The following is a 20,948-nucleotide window of genomic DNA, read 5'->3' on the forward strand; positions in this document are numbered from 1 at the left end:
AGTAGAGGGGGATGAAAGGAAAGGGAATGGAGGAAAGGAGTAAAGAAAAGAGGGAGGAGTGAGAAGAGGAAAGGAAGAGAGAAGAAGGAAGAAAGAGGGATAAGGGAGAAAGAGAAAAGAAGAAGAGTGAAGGAGAGGAAGAGAAGAAGGAAAAGGGAGAAGAGGAAACATGGGTAGAAGAAGGTGAGTTGTAAATAAGAGTTCATCTTGGCTGTGTTTTGGTTTCTCTTTTCTCAGGCTGCAGATGCTTGAGGCCATCTGCAAACACTGGGAGGGCCCCATCAGCTTGGCCCTGTACCTGTCTGACGCGGAAGCCCAGCAGTTCCTGCGCTATGCCCAGGGCTCCGAGGTCCTCATGAGCCGCCACAATGTCGGCTACCACATTGTGTACAAAGAGGGCCAGTTCTACCCCGTGAACCTTCTGCGCAACGTGGCCATGAAGCACATCAGCACGCCATACATGTTTCTGTCTGACATTGACTTCCTGCCTATGTACGGACTCTGTGAGTACCTCAGGTAAGTTTGAGGCAGCCCCCTCCCATTCTACCTGGAAGCTTGGGATTTCCAACCGGGACAGATCAACCCTGTAATAAGGTTGGGACAACTGGGGCTTTGTCCAGGGTGTTGAATTTTAAGGGTGCATTATGATAGCACTTCAGATCTTTGGACAACAAAATGGGAAACTATGAGATAGTGGGCTTGGGTGAGTGAGGCGAGGGGCAATCTGAGTCTGTATCACTCTAGTGAATTTGTATAAAGGAATAGAGTGAATCATGATCCTGATTTCAGATCATCTCCTGAAAAGGTTAGGTACTCGCTCCCTTATATCCAAAGACCCTCAAGAATTCAGTGGCGACAAGGGATCTGCAAACTTGGATGGGGAAAAATAGATCTGTAACGTAATCAGTTTCCTTTCTAATCCTGTCTTTCATTTTGTGAATTTAAAATCATTTTAAAGAAGGGGTTGATAGGCTATACCAGATTGCCAAAGGGAGCCCACAAAACTATGAAGAACCCCAGTTCCCAAGACAGGCTGGGGACTCTGAAAGTATTACTGTGATGTGATGGGGACATCATGTGGCCAAAAAGGAAATTCAACCCTGAGAATTCCAGTTAATTTCTGAGACTCTTGTATTCTCTCTGGCTCATGAGGGTTATAAAGGATAGAGCTACAGGGGACCTTTTTGTTTCAACACCATCATCCTCGTCACAATAATATTTCCCGTTTCTATAGCATTTTACAATTTGCCGAACACTTTCTCGCGACAGCCTTCCGATGTCAGTATGACAAGTATTATCCCACCCATTCATGGGAGGACAAATTCAGATCAATTTAAGTAACATATTAACCATTCAGAGAGGTTAAATAATTGACCAAATATCACCCAACTGGTAAATCCTAGAAGTCAAAGGATTCAAATTTCCTCAATTTAGAATGGAAAGGTTTTTAGAAATCCCTGAGTCCAACCCCTTCATTTTGCTGATGAGAAGGGGGCTGACCTAATCAGATCCAAACAAATCTAGATTACATGGCAGAGCTAGAACTCTTCCTTTGTTTTTCTTCCTTTACCTGTTTTTCCTCTTTGTTGCATCAACTGGGCCTTTCACGCCAATCCATTCCTAGACCCATGTCTCCCCTACAGACTGCCTTTGAACCCTCTTAGGACCATACCATCATTAAAACTGGAAAGGGTTTGCAAGCCCAAACCTCTCTTGATTTTACAGATAAGGAAACTGACATCCAGAACGGTCAAAACACAATTTGGCCAAGGTCACTCAATTAATATATAAAGGAGTTAGAATCTCTTTCGAGCCTACTCTCTCATTTCCTGCCTCATTCTCCTTCCAGAACCAAAAATCGCTCTGCTAAACCGAATGATCTCTGGGCTTTGAAGGGAAAGCGTCGTTCTTAAAATCCCACTTTATGTAACTTGATTTACAAAGCCCTGTAGCCAGAAACCTCTGATCCCTCGGGCTTAGTTCTGGGAAGGTCCAGAGTGGATTTTTCTTTTGCTGGCTGATTTCATATCATCAGAAACCAGTGAGCATTTCCATCAGCCCTGCTTGCATTTATCAGTCCATCAGGGATAAATCATCCCTGGGTTGTACCAGAAAGAGCACAGAACTGGCTGTCGGGAAAGCTAGATGTATGGCTGGGTTCTATAATGATCTGTTTAGTCTTAGATAAGTCATTCTCCCCTTTGGAACCCACATGCCCTCATTTATAAAGCGGGGATCTTGGGATCAAAGATTCAGAGCAGAAAGAACCTCAGAAGTCATTTAGTGCAATCCCCTCATTTTATAGGTGAGTAAACTGACTCCAGAAGCTTCAGAAATTTATTAAAATCATCTGAACGTGTCTTCTGATCCCAGAAAGACTCAACTCCAAAGCCAGCATTGCTTGTCCAGCCCCCAAATGCCTCCCACTCTGACTCTCCTAATATTTGATGCTTCTTTGATGCAGGGAGCCTTAAAAGCCAGTAGTAACATTAAGTTACAAAACAGTGAAGTGAAGTGAATTGGAGTTGGGAAAACCAAAATTCACATCCTGATTCATACACTAGCTGTCTGACTGTAGGCAACTGAGTTACCTCCTCTCTGCCTCAGTTTCCACATCTGTAAAATGGGGATATCGATAGTGTTTACCTCATACAGTTTTTGGTGAGAACATCTGTAAAGTGCCTTGCTGATTTTAAAATATTCTACAAATGCTAGCTCTTGTGAATAATCCTTTTCAGCCTTTATTTGAGAATATGCCGTTAATACATAAAAGCAGTATCTAAGCTCAGATAATATCACATAGTGGAAAGAATATTGGACTTGGTACCCGGAAGACCCAATTACACACACACAATTTGACCATATCACATAATTCCTATGAATCTCAGTTTTCTCATCCATGAAATGGGAATGCTATTTGACACACTTATTTAATAATGGATTATTGGGGGGAGGTATAAGGGCTGGGTATACCTTATACCACTATAAAGACTGAATTATTTCAAAGCACTTTCCTCATGGAGCTGGTGTGAGTATCCATCCCTCTGACTGTTTTACAAATGAGGAAAGGGATTCAGCAAGGTTAAATGTCCTGCTCAAGGTCACACAGCTGGCGAGTGGGGGAGCTGAGCCCTGGACCAGCGTGGTGACCCGGCACCACCTCTTAGCGGACTTAGTCATCCTTTGAGTTGCTTGTGCCAGCGGTAGGGATGTGTTTGTTCCTCTGTCCCCAGTTCCTCCCTTGTGGTCCAGGGTATTTGGGAGGAGGCCGGCTGGGCTTTGGAGAAGCCGTTTGCAGCTGTGAAATCGAGCAGAGGTAACTGGCCACCAACGGGGGCCGAGCTCGTGACCCAAACCTCATTAGCTTCTGTGCTCTAATTGAGTTCTCTGCTCGCGCCCTCCCCACCGGGGGACACACAGCTTCCAGTCCATGGCCTGCCAACTGCGGACCTCATCCCCGTGTACAAAGGATGGTGGCCAGTCCGAGCAATGTGGTTATTGGAAAATTTGCTGTCCATTTTTCTGTTGCATGTTCAGAGACTGGGTTTTTTTTTTTTTTTTTTTTTTTTACTACAGCCCAGTTTGGTTTTGCTAATTTGCACAGCTGGCTTCAAGGGGCTCTTCCACTGTAGGAGAACGAGAAGGCAGTGGGGCTAGAGCAGGGGTAAGGGAAGGTAGCTAAATTAAGTCTAGAGTCCAGAGACCCAGCTTTGAATCTGGCTGCTGTCACAGGCTTACTCCCTTGGGCCAAACTTAAATACCTCTATGGGTCTCTGGGTCCCCACATGCAAAATGGAAATGACGGTACCAGCTGGTAACAGACTGAACAGGGTATTGGGGCTGGAGTTGGGGATACATGAATTTCCTCCTTAAATACTCAATTGGATAAGCCACTTAAATTCTCTGAGCCTCATGTTCTCCATCTGTAAAATAGGGATAATGACAGTAGATAATTCACAGGATTTCTCTGAGAATCCTGAGACAACATGTGCAAAGCACTTTGTAAACCTTAAAAGGCTATTGTGATTAACATCAGGCGCTTGGACTAAATGATCCGAAGCAACCTCCTAGTTCTATTGTGGTGATTTTTGATGGAAAATATTCATGTGACTTGTCTTAGAATATTGGACCCACCAGGGAAACCATCCCCACTTTCAGCCATCGCCTCTTCCGCCACCTCAGAAGTACATCCCAGGTAGAGAACCAAGCCTGCTTTCTTGACCTTGACTCTATCAAATTCTGAAAATCTGGACTAAGAAACGACAATCCGGATGACCAGGGGATGACGTTTCCAAGAAGGGCTCCTCTCTATCCATTAGTGTATATCAGAAAGGATTGCTAGGGAGCCATGGAAGGAGAACATGGCTCCCTAGCAATGGCAGAAAGTCTGTGTGTGTTTTCTGAGGTCCTGGTCTTGGGTTCAAAAGTCACTTCTGATTTTTACTACCCATGTGACTGAATCACTTTTCCAGTGGATCCTCTCTGAGCCACAGCTTCGTGATCTGTAAAATGAAGGATTTGGATGAGATGGCCAAACAGGGCCTTTCTAGTTCTGTTCCTGTGATCCCATGACCTTGAACAAGTTCTATAGCCTTCTGAGGTCTCAGTTTCCTTTTTTGTAAAATGAGTAAATTAGGGCTAGGTGGACTCTGCCACTATTACCAGTCCTAGACTCCCCTATGACTCCCCAAAATTGGAATATTTTCCTTCTTTCAAAAAGGTACCACATCATTGAGAGGGAAGCACCACCTAGTGGTTTCTAATAGAAATGACGCAAGCTCTTATAATCACTATGGAACTAATGTTTATCCAAAAAAAAAAAAAAAAAAAAAAAAAAAAGGAATGTCTGTTTCTGAGCTCTTCTCCTTGGACTTTAACCCTCACTCTCTCTTCCCTTTCTCCCTCCCTGTTCCCTCTCTCCTTTCCCTCTCTCTGTCTTTCTGTCTCTTTTTTTTCTGTGCCTCTGTCTTTATCCCTCTATCTCTTCTCTTCTCTTTTCTCTTCTCTTCTCTTCTCTTCTCTTCCCCTCCTCTCTCTCTCTCTTTCTCTCTCTCTTCTCTCTCTCTCTCTCTCTCTCTCTCTCTCTCTCTGTACCTTTCTCTCTGTTTCTCTATCTTTGGGTATGTGTGTATGTCTCTCTCTCTCTGTCCTTTGTCTCTGTTGCTGTCTTTCCTTTCTTCCCTCCTTCCTCTCTTTTTCTCTCTCCCCCTCCTCTTTTCTCTCTCTCTTTCTTCTCCTCTCTCCTCTCTTCTCTCTCTTCTCTCCTCTCTCTCTTTTCTCTTCTCTTTTCTCTCTCTCTCTCTCTTTCTCTCTCTCTCTCCTCTCTTTTCTCTTCTCTTTTCTCTCTCTCTTTTCTCTCTCTCTCTCTCTCTCTCTCTCTCTCTCTCTCTCTCTTTTTCTTCCCTTCCTCCCTACTCTCCCTCTCTCCCCTTCTCTACCTACTGTCATTACCTGAGGATTCTTTGAGAGCCCACAGTTGCAACAACTGAATTATTAAAAATTACACGAAGAAATACCATAAGCTCATTGAGCCAGAACTAGAAGGAAATTTAGGAAAAATGGAGTTCAACTTTCTTATTATTTTTTAGATGAGGAAAACAATCCAGAGCATTGTGCCTAGCTAGGGTCACAGCCCAGAAGTATCGGGTCACTGGGTTTGGAGTTAAGGAATCTTAGAGACAATCTGGTTCAATCTCCTCATTTTACAAATGAGCAAATAGGCCCTCAGAGGTTAATTGTCTTTTTCTGGGTCTCGCATCCAGAAAGTGGTGTATTAGGCCCCATCATGTCAGTATATCCAGGGTCTGTGATTTTTATCCACAAATGACACGGATCACAGCTCATCTATAACTTAGTAACTAGGCCATAGCAAATTTCCCAAAGTCCTTAAATAACTTGCCCAAGGTCACACAGATAATAAACGTCAGAGAGAATTTAAGCCATTCTCTTCCTTACTCCAAAGCCAGCCTTCAGTCTACTATACCATGTTGTTGCATGCTGGGGACAGTTTTTGCTTTAGGTATTGAAAGGCACCGTATGCCCTCTAAAACAGATTCTAGCTCCCTTTGGAAACGGTGGGAGTCGGACTCAACTCAAAGAAAAAGCTTCTCTCTCCCAGCACATATTACTTTCCATCGTACCCATTTCTACTTAGAACGGCAAGCTCTCCGAGTAGTCATTTTGTGAGCTCCTTACAGGAAATGTGTCATAGCTAATATCCCACGGCTTAGTAGATAGCGAACAAGTAGTGATCTAGGAAAAGGACATCTTTGGAAATGCACTCCAGCAGAGCCCATTGATGTGAAATAATGGAGTGGATCTGGATGGGAATCCAGCTTGGATGTCATTAACACTCCAAAGGGTCGGTCAAATTAGAGAAGTTCATATTCCTTCCACAAAGCCCTTGAGCCTCAGTCTTCAGACACATCTGAAATTTGGGGTTCAGAAAGATCACCGGATGTAGCAAAGCAGCAAGGACAGCACATTTGGAGACAGTTTACATAGATAAAATTAGAAACTGAGCCTCTCGTTATAAGCTTCCATTCTCCTTACTGACTTTTGGAAGGTGGAAACCAGGCTGTTTTTGTTGAATAAAATAATACTCAGATATATTATAACGTGCCTAGCATAGTGCTTGGGACATAGAAGGCACTATATAAATGTTTGTTGTTAATGTTATTATTACTTTTGTTAAAGAATCAGTCTCAGATTGTTGAAAAACTCCTGGCTCTCTCTATTCAGGCCATTATCCATGAATCCCCCTTTTCTAGCTTTCTTTTATGTGTTACCTTCCCCCTAAAATAGAATGTATTCTCCTTAGAGGCAGGGCAGTCTAGCTAGTTAGTATTTGTATCTCCCAGAATTTCTAGCACATAATGTTAAATAGGTGTTTGATCTCTTGACCTATCAATTTCTCTTTCAACTTATTCTATCAGACCATGCATCAATAACATTTATCAAGTGCTTATTGTGTGCCAGAAATTCTGCTAAGTGCTAGGGATACAAACAGAAGATAAAATCACAGGCCCTGTTCTGTTCTCAAGGAGCTTACGTTCTTTTGGGGGGACTGTAAGCAAACAACTTAAATAAAACATAAACACGAAAAAAGGGAAATAATATGAGAGAAGGCATTAAAATGAAAGAGAATAGGGAAAGGCTTCCTGAATAGGTAGTATTTTTACTGGGATTCAAAGTTGGGAAATCAGGACGTGGAAATGAAGAAGGGGAGAATAAAGGCATGAGAACCATTAGCTTCATTACTTGAAGATGGTCCTTCCACACCAGAAGTCCCCCATTTTTTTCAGGATCCCAACCCAAATAGCATGGTCGACATTTGACAGACTTGACTTACTGAACTTGAATGATGTGACAGAATTAGTCCCTCAGAAGGTATAGTTCCCCAAATTTAATGAGGAATTGGGGAAAAAAACCCTCAAACTATACTTTGACCACAGATGGTTATCAGAAATTGAAATCCATCCCCAGAAAGAGGAAAAATCAGAGCAGTCTTCCTTGTCAAGACCATCCTTCCAGCTCCACCTGAGTCTCTGTTGGATGTTTCACATGCTCTAGTATCAGATCAAATGAAAACAATCATCCCCTCTGATAGCATATCCCTTTGACCTGCTGTGAAGTAGAACTTTTCAGAAGGAGGACACTCAGAGCCTCAAAGGAGGACTAATGAATGAGGAGGGCAGGGATGAGGAATGAACAACTTGCCTAAAGCAGATTCCTTCATCACCACTGATCACCACTTCACCATCACCACTTCAGCACTTCAGCACTACCATCACCATTCACAAACTGACTATCAGATCAAGAAAGTCACCATTAAGCAATTTCTCAGAGGAGATCATTCTCAGCATGATATTCTCCAGTGGCCACAAGCTACTTCAATCCTGATGGGACTAAGGATATCCCAGAAGGAAATAGCCATTAAAATAATTTTAATCATTTTACAGGAGCCCCCTGCACCATCTCATTGTTCCATCTGCAACATAATTGCCACTTAAATTCTTCTTCATTGATTGATTGATTGAGAGGGGGGAGATATAATCATATTTGGAGAATAGATTGATTTATTCCCTTTCTAGGAATAGTTGATCAGAAGAGGGCAAAGAGAACATGAGGATACTTGTTGTACCACTTGAGGGGGCGTAAGGAGACAGGGTAGAATTGAGGAAGAAAGAAAATCCCATAGGTGAATTTTCCTCACTTCACAATTTTGCCTTGGATAGTGTTTGCCCTACTAAATTTGCTAAGTTTATTCCTTCAGTATTCCACCAGGTAGTCACATCATGAAGAGGGACATAGAGGCCAGGCTGGTTATAGTGATCATACAGATCCTTTTTTTCTGTTTGAAATCAAACCAAAAATTGAAGGGTTTGGGATACAACAAAGAATTCAACCTCAATCCATTTCTATGTTTCTCTTAAAGCTGTGAATCCTGTCGCAGATGACAAAAAGGTGAAACAAATATATGGGAAGGCCTGAAAATGTACTTTCTGCCTAGCTGTCTTAAACCTCATTCAACATCCTCTCTGTCTTCTCTCTCTCACAGAGGTTATGTGCAATCTCTCCCTGAAAAGAAAATCGTTCTGGGGTTAGGGATGTTAACGAATCCAACTGTCCTTCTCCAAACCTCCAATTTACCAAACTTTCTGAAAAGTGGACTTTTGAGCTCCATGGAAGTACATTGAAGAATGCTCTTTGCCTTCCCTAATCCTCAGCCCTCCCCTCTCCTTCCACTTTCTCCCTCGTGCCCTTCTCTGTTCACCATTTTGTTCCATTTGAGTGCTGACCAGGGCCAGAGGGGAGACGGATGGTTGCCACTGTGTGATTTATTGCTGCAGTTCCTCATTCCGTGATGAATAGGATAACTGACAAAGGCTGGCCTTTCTGTCTTTCCCCCACTCTTCTCCCCCAATCCGGTTTTTCTCATGATGCTAGGTCCTGTGCCTGACTAGAATGATGATGGCCCGACTGTACTCGTACTCTTTGGACTCTGCTTTGGTCAGACCCCTTTGAGGGTACCATATTGGCTACAAGACAGATGTTGCAAATGAATGTAGTTCAATCCAAAAAACATTTATTAAGCACCTGCTGCAGGCAATGAAATGTGGTGAATGCTAAGGATTCTAAGTTTTGGATTTTTTTTAAGACCCTGCTCTCAAGAAACTCATGCTATCTTGGTGGAGAGGAGTGCAAAGAGTTTTAATTTGAGGTTCATAGATTTCAGGAAATTTGTGAACTTGAATGGGAAAACTTAATTATGACTTTATTTTCATTAACTTCTATGTGAATTTTAGAATTCCCTTCAATTATTTAAAAATTGATTCTGAGATGGAGTCCAGAAGTTTCATGAAACTGCTAAAAGTGTCCATGATACCTAAAAGGATAAAGAAGCCCTAAAATTGGGCCTTGACATGACATGACAGTTGAAGTAACAATAATGGTTTAATGAAATGGCCAATGGTCTAATGGACTTTTACTCATTGCCCATAAGTCTGATGAAAAACAGCCTTTCTCAGCAACACAATGTCAAGAAAATTCCAAGGGACTCATAATAGAAAATGCTATCCACCTCCAGAGAAAGAATTATGGAGTCTAAATATAAATCATAACATTATTTTCACTGTTTTTCTTGAGTTTTTTCTATAGGTTTGTGTTTGTGTGTATATACACACCTGCGTATGTCTGTGTGTATGTCTGTTTGTTTTCCTTTTGTTCTGTTTATTCTTTTACAACATGACTAATATGGAAATATGTTTTATATGATTATACATGTGTAATCTTTATCAGACTGCTTGCTATCTTGAAAAGGGAAGAAGAGGGGAAGAAAAATTTGGAAATGAAAATCTTTCAAAAATGAAATCATCTTTACATGAAATTAAAAATAAAATGCTATTTTTTCATTTTCCATATTTTTATTTTATTAAAGCTTTTTATTTACAAAACATATGCATGGGTAATTTTTCAACATTGATCCCTGCAAAACCTTCGGTTCCAAATTTTCTCCTTCTTCCCTCCACCCCTTCCCCTAGATGGCAGGTAGTCCAATACATGTTAAGTGTGTTAAAATCTATATTAAATCTAATATATGTATATATAGGTATACAGTTATCTTGCTGCACAAGAAAAATCAGATCAAGAAGGAAAAAAAAAACTGAGAAAGAGAACAAAATAGCAGCAAACAACAACAGAAAGAGTGAAAATGCTATGTTGTGGTCCATACTCAGTTCTCATAGTCCTCTCTCTCGTTGTGGATGGCTCTTTTCATCACTGAACAATTAGAATTGGTTTGAATCATCTCATTGTTGAAGAGAGCCATGTCCATCAGAATTGATCATCATATGGTCTTGTTGCTGTGTATAATGATCTCCTGGTTCTGCTCATTTCACTTAATTGCTATTAATTTTTTTCAAGCTGAGAATAATGAAGTAAAGGAAATGTCTGGGGAGAGGAGGCTTAGTAGGCACATGATAACAATCTTAAATTATTTGAAAGGTGATCATATAGGAAAAGGATTAGACTTATTCTGCTTGGCAGAAGGCATAACTAGAGATAAATGAATAAGGAAAGATATTCATCCTTTTTAAACTTTTTTATTTTATTAAAGCTTTTTATTTTTCAAAACATATATCTGAACAATTCTTCGACATTAACCCTTATAAAACCAAATGTTCCCATTTTCCCCTCTTTCCCTACCTCCCCAGATAGCAAGTAGTCCAGTATATCTTAAACATGGTAGAAATATATGTTAAATCCAATATATGCATACATATTTATACAATTATCTTGCTGCACAAGAAAAATCAAATCAAACTGGAAAAATGCGAAAGAAAATAAAATGTAAGCAAACAACAAAAAGAGTGAAAATGCTATGTTTTGAACCATGCTCAATTCCCATTATTTTTAATGTCACCCATTATTTAAAAATATATATATATATATATCAGAACTGTTGGGCAGCAGAATGGGCTCTCTGAACAAGCAGTGAATTCTCCATCACTCAAAGCTCATTAGTTGGAACTTGGGTGGCCATATGGAAGGTAACTGATGCATTGAGTATGGTTTGAAAATCATGATCTACTTGTAAGGTCTCTTCTTGCTCCAAAGCTAGGCCCCTGAAGTCCTACCAAGACCCAGAGTTAAGTGACTTTCCTTGCTTCTTGTTCATACCAGGAAGTCAGTCATCCAGCTAGACCTGGCCAACACCAAGAAGGCGCTAATTGTTCCGGCTTTTGAAACTCTCCGGTACCGCCTATCCTTCCCCAAGTCCAAAGCAGAGCTCCTATCGATGTTGGATATGGGGACTCTCTTCACTTTCAGGTAAGGAGGGAGACTCATCTGTGATTTTAGCAGGTGATCTTTGGCAATATCATCACTAACATTTTTATACACTTTAAGACATGAGTGTTTGATTAAATAGCCTTGAGATGAGACCATTTTGCAGATCAGGAAACAGAAGTTAAGGGACTTCTCAGGATCACAAAGCTTATAAGATCCTGAGGAAGAATTTGAATTCAGGTTTTTCTGACTCCAAGTCCAACAAAACAGTCACCATACATTTCTTTCCTAACACTAACTCCAGGAATACTAGAAAGGTCAAGAAGAAATTGGGGCCCTTTTCAAAGATAGTGATTTCATTGACGCAGAAGGGCCCCTTGGAATGGACTTCTTCCTAAAAACTACAAAGAATTGGCTTCTTTTACCCCACTGGGTCTTGGGTAAGCCTTCAGAAGGACAGACAGGTGAGAGGGAGGACTTTTTGTACTGACATCTGAGCTTGGTTTCAGGTCCTAATTCCCAATTTCCTTGGCAATTTCCAACTTCCATTCCCTCATTACCAAATGCATGTTCTATGAGTACTCTGTATTTCTGTTTAATGTCATTAGTTTTGCCTGGTGTTTAGGGATGTGAGGATACTTGTAGGATCACAGATCCTTAATGGTCTTATTTAGAGATTATAAGGCTAGAGCTGAAAGAAGCTAGCCTTGTCCCCTCATTGTACAGGAAAGAAAAACGACAGTCAAAGGGAACTGAAGGATTCAACTAAGGCTACAGAGTAAATAAAGGTCAGAGGCAGGATATTTTTCCAGCCTCTCTGACTCCCCAGCTCTTTCTAATGTACCAAATTGTTCTTTCTGATGCCTTTATAACAAAATAGAAAACCCAGATCCAGCTACCTGACTAGTAATGGAGCGCAGTAGTAAGTAAAGGAAGGATGGAAAACCAGAATCTGAGGGTCTACATCTATGACACCTTCAGGCCTCCAGTGTAGAATCATTTCCAAATAAATGTTGGAGGTTAATCCCTAAATCCCCAGGATCCTGATTTTAGACAAAGTGAGGGCTTCTTAATAAAATGGTTTAAATTTTTTTTATTTCTATTTTTAACTTCCATTCTCCCCCACTAACAAGTTTGTTTGGTTTGAAACATCCTCCTAAAAATTCTGAGCATCTGCTCCCTAGGGCTCCTGTGGGCCCATTTTTTTTATCTTGCCTGTTAAACAGCCCTTACCTGCCCCAGGATTTCCATAGAAAAACATGATTCTGTCCCTTTGTGATGCTGTCCACAGCCCACAGGCTTGGGGAGAATGCACACTCTGCTTCCTGTGGAGGACTGGCCACCAATTCAATGAAAAGAACTGGGAGAAATATGTTGGCTCTTCGTAGTCTCTGAAGGGAGACCCATGCCATAAAACGACCATATTCTTTTCTCCTCCATTTTAATAAATACCATCCATTTTGAAGAAATAGGAGAAAAATCTAGTTCACAAAAGCATCCTTTTTGAAGCAATTTTCACCTAATGGAGTGGCCTGGTGGAGACAATTTGCTAAATGGACCTGAGATGGCCAAAGAAGTTGATGCAGCTCTCAGAAGCGAGCCATTTTCTCCTTGTTTTCCAGGGACACGGGGCCCCAGATCTCAGCACTTTGAAGGGCAGGCTAAAAGCCTTACCAATGTGAGTCCAGAAAATAAGAATGACATGCCCCAAAAAGGCTTATTTTAAAAAAAACTATCTCTCTCTTTCTCTCTTATTGTCCTTAGTTAAAAATGCCCTCAGCAACCTGACAGCTTTATCCCAAGGAGAGAGTCCAGCCAAGCCAGCTTCGTGCCTCCATTATGTGGGCAGTCTCTACGGATGTTCTATCAAAGCTAATTCTGGAGAGATGATTACAGGAGGAAAGGGGAAAAGTAATTGATGAGCAAGATCTCAGATTTAAAGATAGAATAGACCTTCTCTTGTCTAGTTGCTTCACAGAACAGATGAGGAAACTGAGACCCAGAAAGGAGAGTGGATTCTTATTATTAGTGGTTCAGGCCATTCTCTAAGAATATATACATGAAAGTAGGTAATCACAGGTCAGACACTCCCTCCAGAAATGGTCATATTCATATTCTCTCTCTCTCTTCTTCTTCCTTATCTTTCCCCCCCTCATACATACAATACAGTAGAGTTCTCCATCTTTGTCCCTGGGAGCAGGCAGTAGGAGAGAGGTAAAACTGCATTAAAATCTAATTCTTGATGGCAACAATAACATTATCTTGGTTTTTAATGAAACTTAGTTCAAAACAATAATTTTCTTTTTCAATTTTTTTTCAAAAATATCTTATTTATGACACTCTTTTTTACCACCCCCCCATTCTCACCACCACCATGCCAAGAAAGCCCTTTTTTATAATAAACAACTATATCCAAGCAAATTCAGCGAACATATTGGCCATGTTTGACCAGGTAGATATCATCCTGCCCTTCTGGTCCTTCACCTTTCTTCCAAGGAGAGGAAGAAGTGTTTCACCATCCATCTTTTGGAAGTGATCACTCAGTCTGGTCATTTTTTAGCTGAGAAGACCGAATCCAAAGTAGGAAAAGGTTAGCCCAGAGTTATATAGCTGGGAAAGTGACAGAGTCAAGATTCAAATCCAGATCTCCTGACATTAAAACAGGCTGGAGATCCCAGAAGCTTCAGAACATCCACGTTAGATCATCAGCACACAGTCAGTGTCTGTATAATGCCTATTTAGTCAAAAGCTACAATGGCAACCCAGATCCCAAATTTCCACTGAGCCCAGAGCCATCGCTAGATACTAGACCTGAATCTGCCAGCCTCATCTCTTTTCCTACTTTATGCCATCTCTGGCCTTATCACTTTTCTACCAGTTTTTTGACTTCAGTTAGTGCCCACAAAGGGGCCGAATTGACAGAGATGGAGACCCAAGGCCCAGCCCCTAAGACTTGTAGCCTCCTTTTCTCCCGCTTCTGCACAGTTGTTCTCCTGCGCTTCAGAATCCTGTTGCATGGGTGGGCTCCTTGCAGAACCCAGCTCAGCAGGGCTGGATTTTGTTCAGGTACAAGTTAAATGGAGGCATCCCCCAGCTTTGACTGTCTGCAGTTCTGTGTTTCCAGCCTCAGGTTTTTACAGATGAGGAAAGCCAGAGACCCAGAGACAGAAAGTGACTTGCCCATTTTCATGTAGGGAGACAGCAGGAAAGGCAGGGCTTGAGACCCCGATGTATTCTGCCCTACTCTTTCCAATACTCATGGGTGCTGGCTCCCTTTCTAAGGAGGAGCAAAGATATTCATTCGTGAAAGTAATAGTGGATATGTTTGTAACTTCCCTTTCAGAAGGTCTTACCTACAGATATTCCACCAGAGACAGAGAGAAAGAGACAGACAGACAGACACAGGAGGGTTGGAGAGAGAGACAAGACAGAGACAGAGAGACAGACAAAGAGATAGACACAGATGATGGATAGGAGGGAGGGAAAGAGACAGACAGACAGACAGAGAGACAAAGATCAGACAGGCTGATGGGAGGGAGAAAGGAGGGAGAGAGAAAAAGAGAGAGAGAGAAGGGGAGAGAAAGAGAAGGAAAGGGAGTGAGGGAAAGAGAAAAAGAGAGAGGGGGAGAAAGAAAGGAAAGGGGGCAGACAGAGTGGGAGGATGGGAACGAGAGAGAGAGAGAAAGCTTTTCAAATAGCTGTTCTCCACATCTCAATATGGTTATTAACTATATTGAATCTTAGTAACACAAGGTCACTCAGTAATGTGAAAGAAAAGATGACTAAAAGGGAGTCTAACTGAGTGATTGCAGTAACTGATCCCAAAGAAGAGGATGATCAAATAGCTTTCCCTTTTTTTTTTTCTTTTTTTGCTGAGGCAATTGGAATTAAATGATTTGCCGAGGCTCACACAGCTAGTAAGTCCTACATGTCTGATGCTGGATTTGAACTCAGGTCCTCCTGACTTCAGGACTGGTGCCCTACCAACTGCACCACCTTATCTAGCTGCCCTGTCTTTTCCCTCTTTTAATAAGGGAGTCACATGGATACAATATATTGAAAACACTCTCAGGCATGGTTCCCATTGATCAGCCTTACTATGCTGCTTTTTTTCTTTTTACAAGGGAGGCACACTGCTGGGAGGTATATCTGGAAGGACTGGGCTATAATGGCCCTGTAAAACTACTTTTATCAGAGGATTGACAAGCCTTTAAATGTGATGCAAATTGATGGAGAGTACACAGCCATCAGATTACAAAGTGTTAATCAAGGACAAAATAGATCCTACATGCCCTGGTAGATCTGAAGCTGTCTAGGAAAACTTCACTGTACTTAGCTTTCATTTGGGATCATGGCTTTGGTGCTGCAAGCAACCTCAAAGGTCATTGAATGCAGCATTTTACCATTTTACCAAGGTGGAAACTGAGAACCAAGAATATGAAATTACTTGTCCAAAGGTGGGAAGTGCAAGTAGTACCTGCACACAGGTAGTACGTGCAAGAAATTATATTTGATCTGAAATTCTACAAGCCCTAACCCAAACTCTTGCCAATGTACAATCCTGCCTCTCTTGATAAAATGAGGAAGACATAGAAGGTCTTCAAGATAAGGTACAAGATTGCATGGACCAAAATGGCAGTTAGGTATCTGTGGCAGCCTGCAGCTGACATCCTGATCTCTTCTTTCTTTTTTTAATTTAAATTTTTATTAAAGCTTTTTATTTACAAAATATATGCATAGGTAATTTTTCAGCATTGACCCTTGCAAAACTCTGTGTTCCAACTTTTTCCCTCCTTTCCCCCACCCCTTCCCCTAGATGGCAGATAGTCCAATATATGTTCTTAAAAGATTGTATCCATCAACATAAAACTCTACCCAAGTATAGTACCTGTGGATTTCTCCATATTGGGTCCCTCAGTGTTTCTTCCACCACTCTCCAGAGCATTACCTCACCTCTCTTTGTGCCCTAAGGTATCACGTTTGGACAAAAGGACATGCCCCTACCAACTTCGCCAAGTGGAGAACAGCCACCACCCCATATCGGGTTGAATGGGAAGCAGACTTTGAACCATATGTTGTAGTGAGACGCGACTGCCCTGAATATGACCGAAGGTTTGTTGGTTTTGGCTGGAACAAGGTGGCCCACATCATGGAACTGGATGCACAGGTAAAGAGCCCCAAACCCCCCAGATCACATGGAAATTAATAGAATCAGGGAATCTTAGGGAAGGAATGCATCTCAAAGATCAATAAGTCCAATTGTTCTATTTTACAGATGAGAAAACTGAGACTCAGAAAGAGAAAAGGGTTTCCCTGACATCCCACAGATAGTTAGTTGCAAGCCTAGAACCTAGACCTTGAGTTTGAAAGAAATAACATTCCATTGACCATCTATTTTACTCCATTATAAAAAAATCCCTCTAATTTCTTAATGACAGAGAAGAAAACCATCATTAGCTATCGATCCTTTCCTAAGGCATTTGATTAAATGGGAAATCAGCCTCCCATCCCATTAACCTTGAGAAGGAGCCAATGTTCAAGTCAGGACCAGTTCAGGAATGGTCATGAGGAAAGCAAATCAAGTTAGAAGACAAGAATCTATATTTTGCAGTGGAAAACCCAAGCACTTTGAACAAAAATTTAGTTGGCAAAAGCTCAGAGTAACGGGACAAAGGGCAATGCTCTAACTTTCTTGGTTACTACTTTAAAAGAAAAACAAAACTGGATCAATGATCAACTTACCCCATGGTAATTGAATAATGAATCTTCATAAGCAAATTATCTAGAGAAGTAGAGGTGATTTCTAGGTATATTTTCGGACCAATCTGCTAAGGTAGACATTCTCATACATGGGCACGTAGAGAAGGCCCATTTTAGGGACCCAACTCTACTCCCTTTGGCCATGTTGGTGCTGGTATCCCTTGGCACTTGTTCCTCCACTCCCTCTATTGGAATTAATTGGCAAATTCTCTATAATACTATGACTTAAATGGTTGCCAGAAGCACAGAGAAGGAGCAGTATTTTCATAGACAGGACTTGAACACAGGAAAGGAAATCTTTCTAACAGATAAGATGCAATTTTTAAATACAGTATTAGAAACATAATTTAACCCTTTCTTATTGATTCAGACCTAATTATAAACCTCAGTTATTGTCCTGGGCTGATCATATGATATACTCTTGTGCTCTGAGGCTCTTTGTATCAAATGGGTTGATAGTCTCTATACCAAATGACTCCAAAGGGCAACAGTAGAAAAATTTAAGTTCCATTTCCTTGAATCAACGCCACTAGGTAGGCAACTCAAGGAATATAGCTCCATTTTACAAATGGGCAAACCGGAGTTAATAGAGAGGAAGTAACTTGCCACTATCAGATGAATAAAGTGACAGCTGGATTTGAAGCTTGGTCTTCTAACTCCATACTGTGTGCTCTGGAGTTGTTATAGTGTACATTTTTTCCCCACTTTCCCCCTCAATATTGGACTCAGTTCTCATTAACTATTACTATCAATGAGAGCCTTTCCTGATTCACTGTCTCTGAGAAATTTGATAAATTGAGTCTAAAAGTAAATAGATTTTGCATAAAGGCCCAAGGAATTGACTATACTTTGAGTCAGTAGCAACAGCTAAGAAGACACTTTATTCAGGACAGTCTTGTGAGATAGTTTGAGTATTATTATCCTCATTTTATGGATGAAGAAAGTAGGTACATAGAGATATATAACGTCCACATTCATATTCCTTGAAATGCTGATCTCATCGGCATTTATTTTGAGGAAAGTAAAGCTTAAAGTATCTTATAAATATAGTATTCTGGGCCCAGTAAATATAGGAATAATAATCCTATAGACCCCAAAGTCTTCACGCATAAAATATGTCATATGAATGGCCCAGGAAGACAATTTATGTTTAATGATGATACTGAATCAACACCAAGTGATTAAATTATGTTCTAAAAACTTCATTTTGGAACTAGCTACTCAAAAGTTAGGGGCACCAAGATTGAACTATAGATTTTACAATCAGTGGTATAAAATGTACCTTCTTGGGAAAAAGTACTTCTCAAATGACAGCCTTTAGGGCATAGACCTTGCACCATCAAGCACCCTGCTCCAGGGCCTTTAGGGGGTTGGGATTCTTTAATGCTCAGATTTGCCTCAGAGAGCTATAAAAATAGTCCCTGGTTAGTTATGGGATGACTAACAATTTTGCAGTTGAGAAATCTTGGTGGAATATTTCCAATCTATTTAATTTCTTTCTTGGCTTTTCTCCCTCGACCTAGTGTCCACTCTTGTTTCTTTCAAGGTTGATGAATGCCCCAAAAGCCATATGAGTTTATTGGGCCAAATGACCCTCCATGAGTGTATATATAAGTGGTTTTTTCCCATCCCTTGTTCTGCCCATGTTGTCATCAAGAACCATCCGTCCGGAGCTTGGGATGGTTTGCCATGTTCATTATTGGTGTCTTTCTCTCCCAGGAATATGAGTTCACTGTGCTCCCCAATGCCTACATGATCCACATGCCCCATGCACCAAGCTTTGACATCACCAAGTTCCGCTCCAACAAGCAATACCGCATCTGTCTCAAGACCCTGAAGGAGGAATTCCAGCAGGACATGTCCCGTCGCTATGGCTTTGCTGCCCTTAAATATCTCACGGCTGAGAATAACAGCTAGCATAATGGGTCCCATCTTTGGGAGATCAGAGACAATGAAAGGTGAGAACCACTTGCTACCCTGGGCCCAGTCTTAAAAACTCAAAACTGAGAAAAATTATTTTTGGTTTTTGTTTTGTTTGGATTTTTTCCTTATTTTTCCCCCTCCTGGTCCAATCCAGCCATTTTTGCTGCAGAGATCTGGGACCGTACCCACTCCTCCCCTATCTCTCACTTGAGTGCTCTGAAAATGCAGGCATGTAACCCGACTGGACATCCACCACGACCATGGGAACAGAGAGAGGTGGCTAAAGAGAAAGGGCTTATTTTCTTTCTAATCAAGTACCGACAAGTCTTCAGAATGTTCACGTAGCCACTGGATATACCTGGTACTGCTTTCAGCTGGGGGAGGGAAGTGGAAGTCTTGGGTTTGCCATCCTATGAATTTCAAAAATTAAAAAAAAAGCCACTTTGCTTCTCTAAAAGTGAACTTTCTCCTTTACTCTATCGACCTAAATGACCACGAATGGGCAAAGTCGGTCAGAGGGTTGGACTGACCATTTGTCATCCTGAACGAAGAAGGAAGAAGCTCCCCTCTTTCCCCCTAGGGAAAAGAACAGAAGGGGGAACACCGCTGGCTCAAACCTTTAGGTAGTTTTGGTTGGTTCTTTATCCTCAAAGTTAATCTTTTTTGTTTGAGAGTTCAAAATGAGAGGTGGGGGGAAGCAATTGCTTAAGGTCAGAAAGGAAGTCACCGACCTCAGTAATTTTCGACCACTTCTCGTGATTCAACACTGAAGACTGATGTCTGCCACCGGGTATCGAAAAGCGGATGGAAAGGATAGAACTGGAAATAAACACCTCGGACACGCGTCCCTTGCCTTCTAAGACTGACATAGTGGAATGAGTTCAAAACAAGAGCTGACTGTTTTCTATTGACAGGACCATGGATCCTTGGAAAAGACATTGAGGCGCAGGACGTTGTGTGTCATTCTTAAGTGAACTGGAAAGGACGGACTTGCCCCTCGACCTTGGACAGATATCGCCAAAGCTGCCAGCTCTCAGAATTAACTGGATCACAAAAGAGCTTCATTTTGAGGAATAAAGTCTCCTTTGGGGGAAGGTGGATTTCAGGGAAAGAAAACAATTTCGCATCGGGGTGTGATCATGCCCACTTCACCATAGACAGGGAGAGAATTCCCCACCTTGCCCTCTCCGGGAACCTGCTGGAGGGTCCCCCAAGAGGAGTTCCCGCCAGCCAGAATGATGAGACACTGGACTTTTTACTCTTTTCTTTCTTCCTCACTATTACTGTTGTGTTTACATTGGCAGGAACGAGATTTAATGCACTACCCCCTCTGCTGGGCTGTTTGTATCAAGTTGCAATGTGGCCGGAGAAAGCTGACTTTAATAAATGAGAGAACAGACTGTTCCTTTTGCTGCCCTTCTGCCTCCTCCTCTCTTATGATACCCCAGAATCCTTCCGCGGCAGACGAGTAGCACATTCTCATTCCCTGACCCACTCCCGCCAAGGTATTCGGCCTCCCCGATCCCTGCTCAAGTTAGGTTTTGTTTCACATTTTGGCCCACAAAGGACATTTCCATTTTCACTCCAAGTTCAGGAGCGGGTCAGCCAGACCATGAGAATCCTTAGCCGACAGTTGATAAAGACATTCAGGGTCATCTACCTAACCCAAGTTTTTATTTACTAACCCCTTTCACTGTCATCGTCACCAGTAACAAATGTGTTTTGACCTCCTAAATATCACCCGTAACAAATGTGTTTTGACCCCATAAATATCACCCATTACAAATGTGTTTTGACCCCCTAAATAATTCATATATATTTCCCACCTAAGACCCCATTAAATTTTTTTTGATGCAAATCCCTTGAATCATTATCATGAACTCCCAAATAGAAAGCACTGATTCTGATCCAACTCCCTCCCTTTACAGATGAGAAAATTAAGACCCAAAGAGACGCAATGACATAACCAAGGTCAC

General features: G+C 41.5%; 1 protein-coding gene across 1 annotated transcript in view; it reads left to right on the top strand.

The window, feature by feature from the left end:
• The window catches only part of LARGE1 (LARGE xylosyl- and glucuronyltransferase 1), a 566,453-nt gene extending 546,065 nt beyond the window's left edge, over positions 1–20,388 (top strand). Inside the window, exons 12-15 of the mRNA XM_003771101.4 lie at positions 238–516; positions 11,185–11,331; positions 16,261–16,456; positions 18,769–20,388. Coding sequence (XP_003771149.1) covers positions 238–516; positions 11,185–11,331; positions 16,261–16,456; positions 18,769–18,966 — 820 coding nt within the window. The 3' untranslated portion in view covers positions 18,967–20,388. The remainder of the gene's footprint in view (positions 1–237; positions 517–11,184; positions 11,332–16,260; positions 16,457–18,768) is intronic.
• Positions 20,389–20,948: the final 560 nt, after the last annotated feature.

The sequence above is a fragment of the Sarcophilus harrisii genome, chromosome 5 (genome assembly GCF_902635505.1).
Source record: "Sarcophilus harrisii chromosome 5, mSarHar1.11, whole genome shotgun sequence".
In the NCBI taxonomy this organism is placed as follows: Eukaryota; Metazoa; Chordata; class Mammalia; order Dasyuromorphia; family Dasyuridae; genus Sarcophilus; species Sarcophilus harrisii.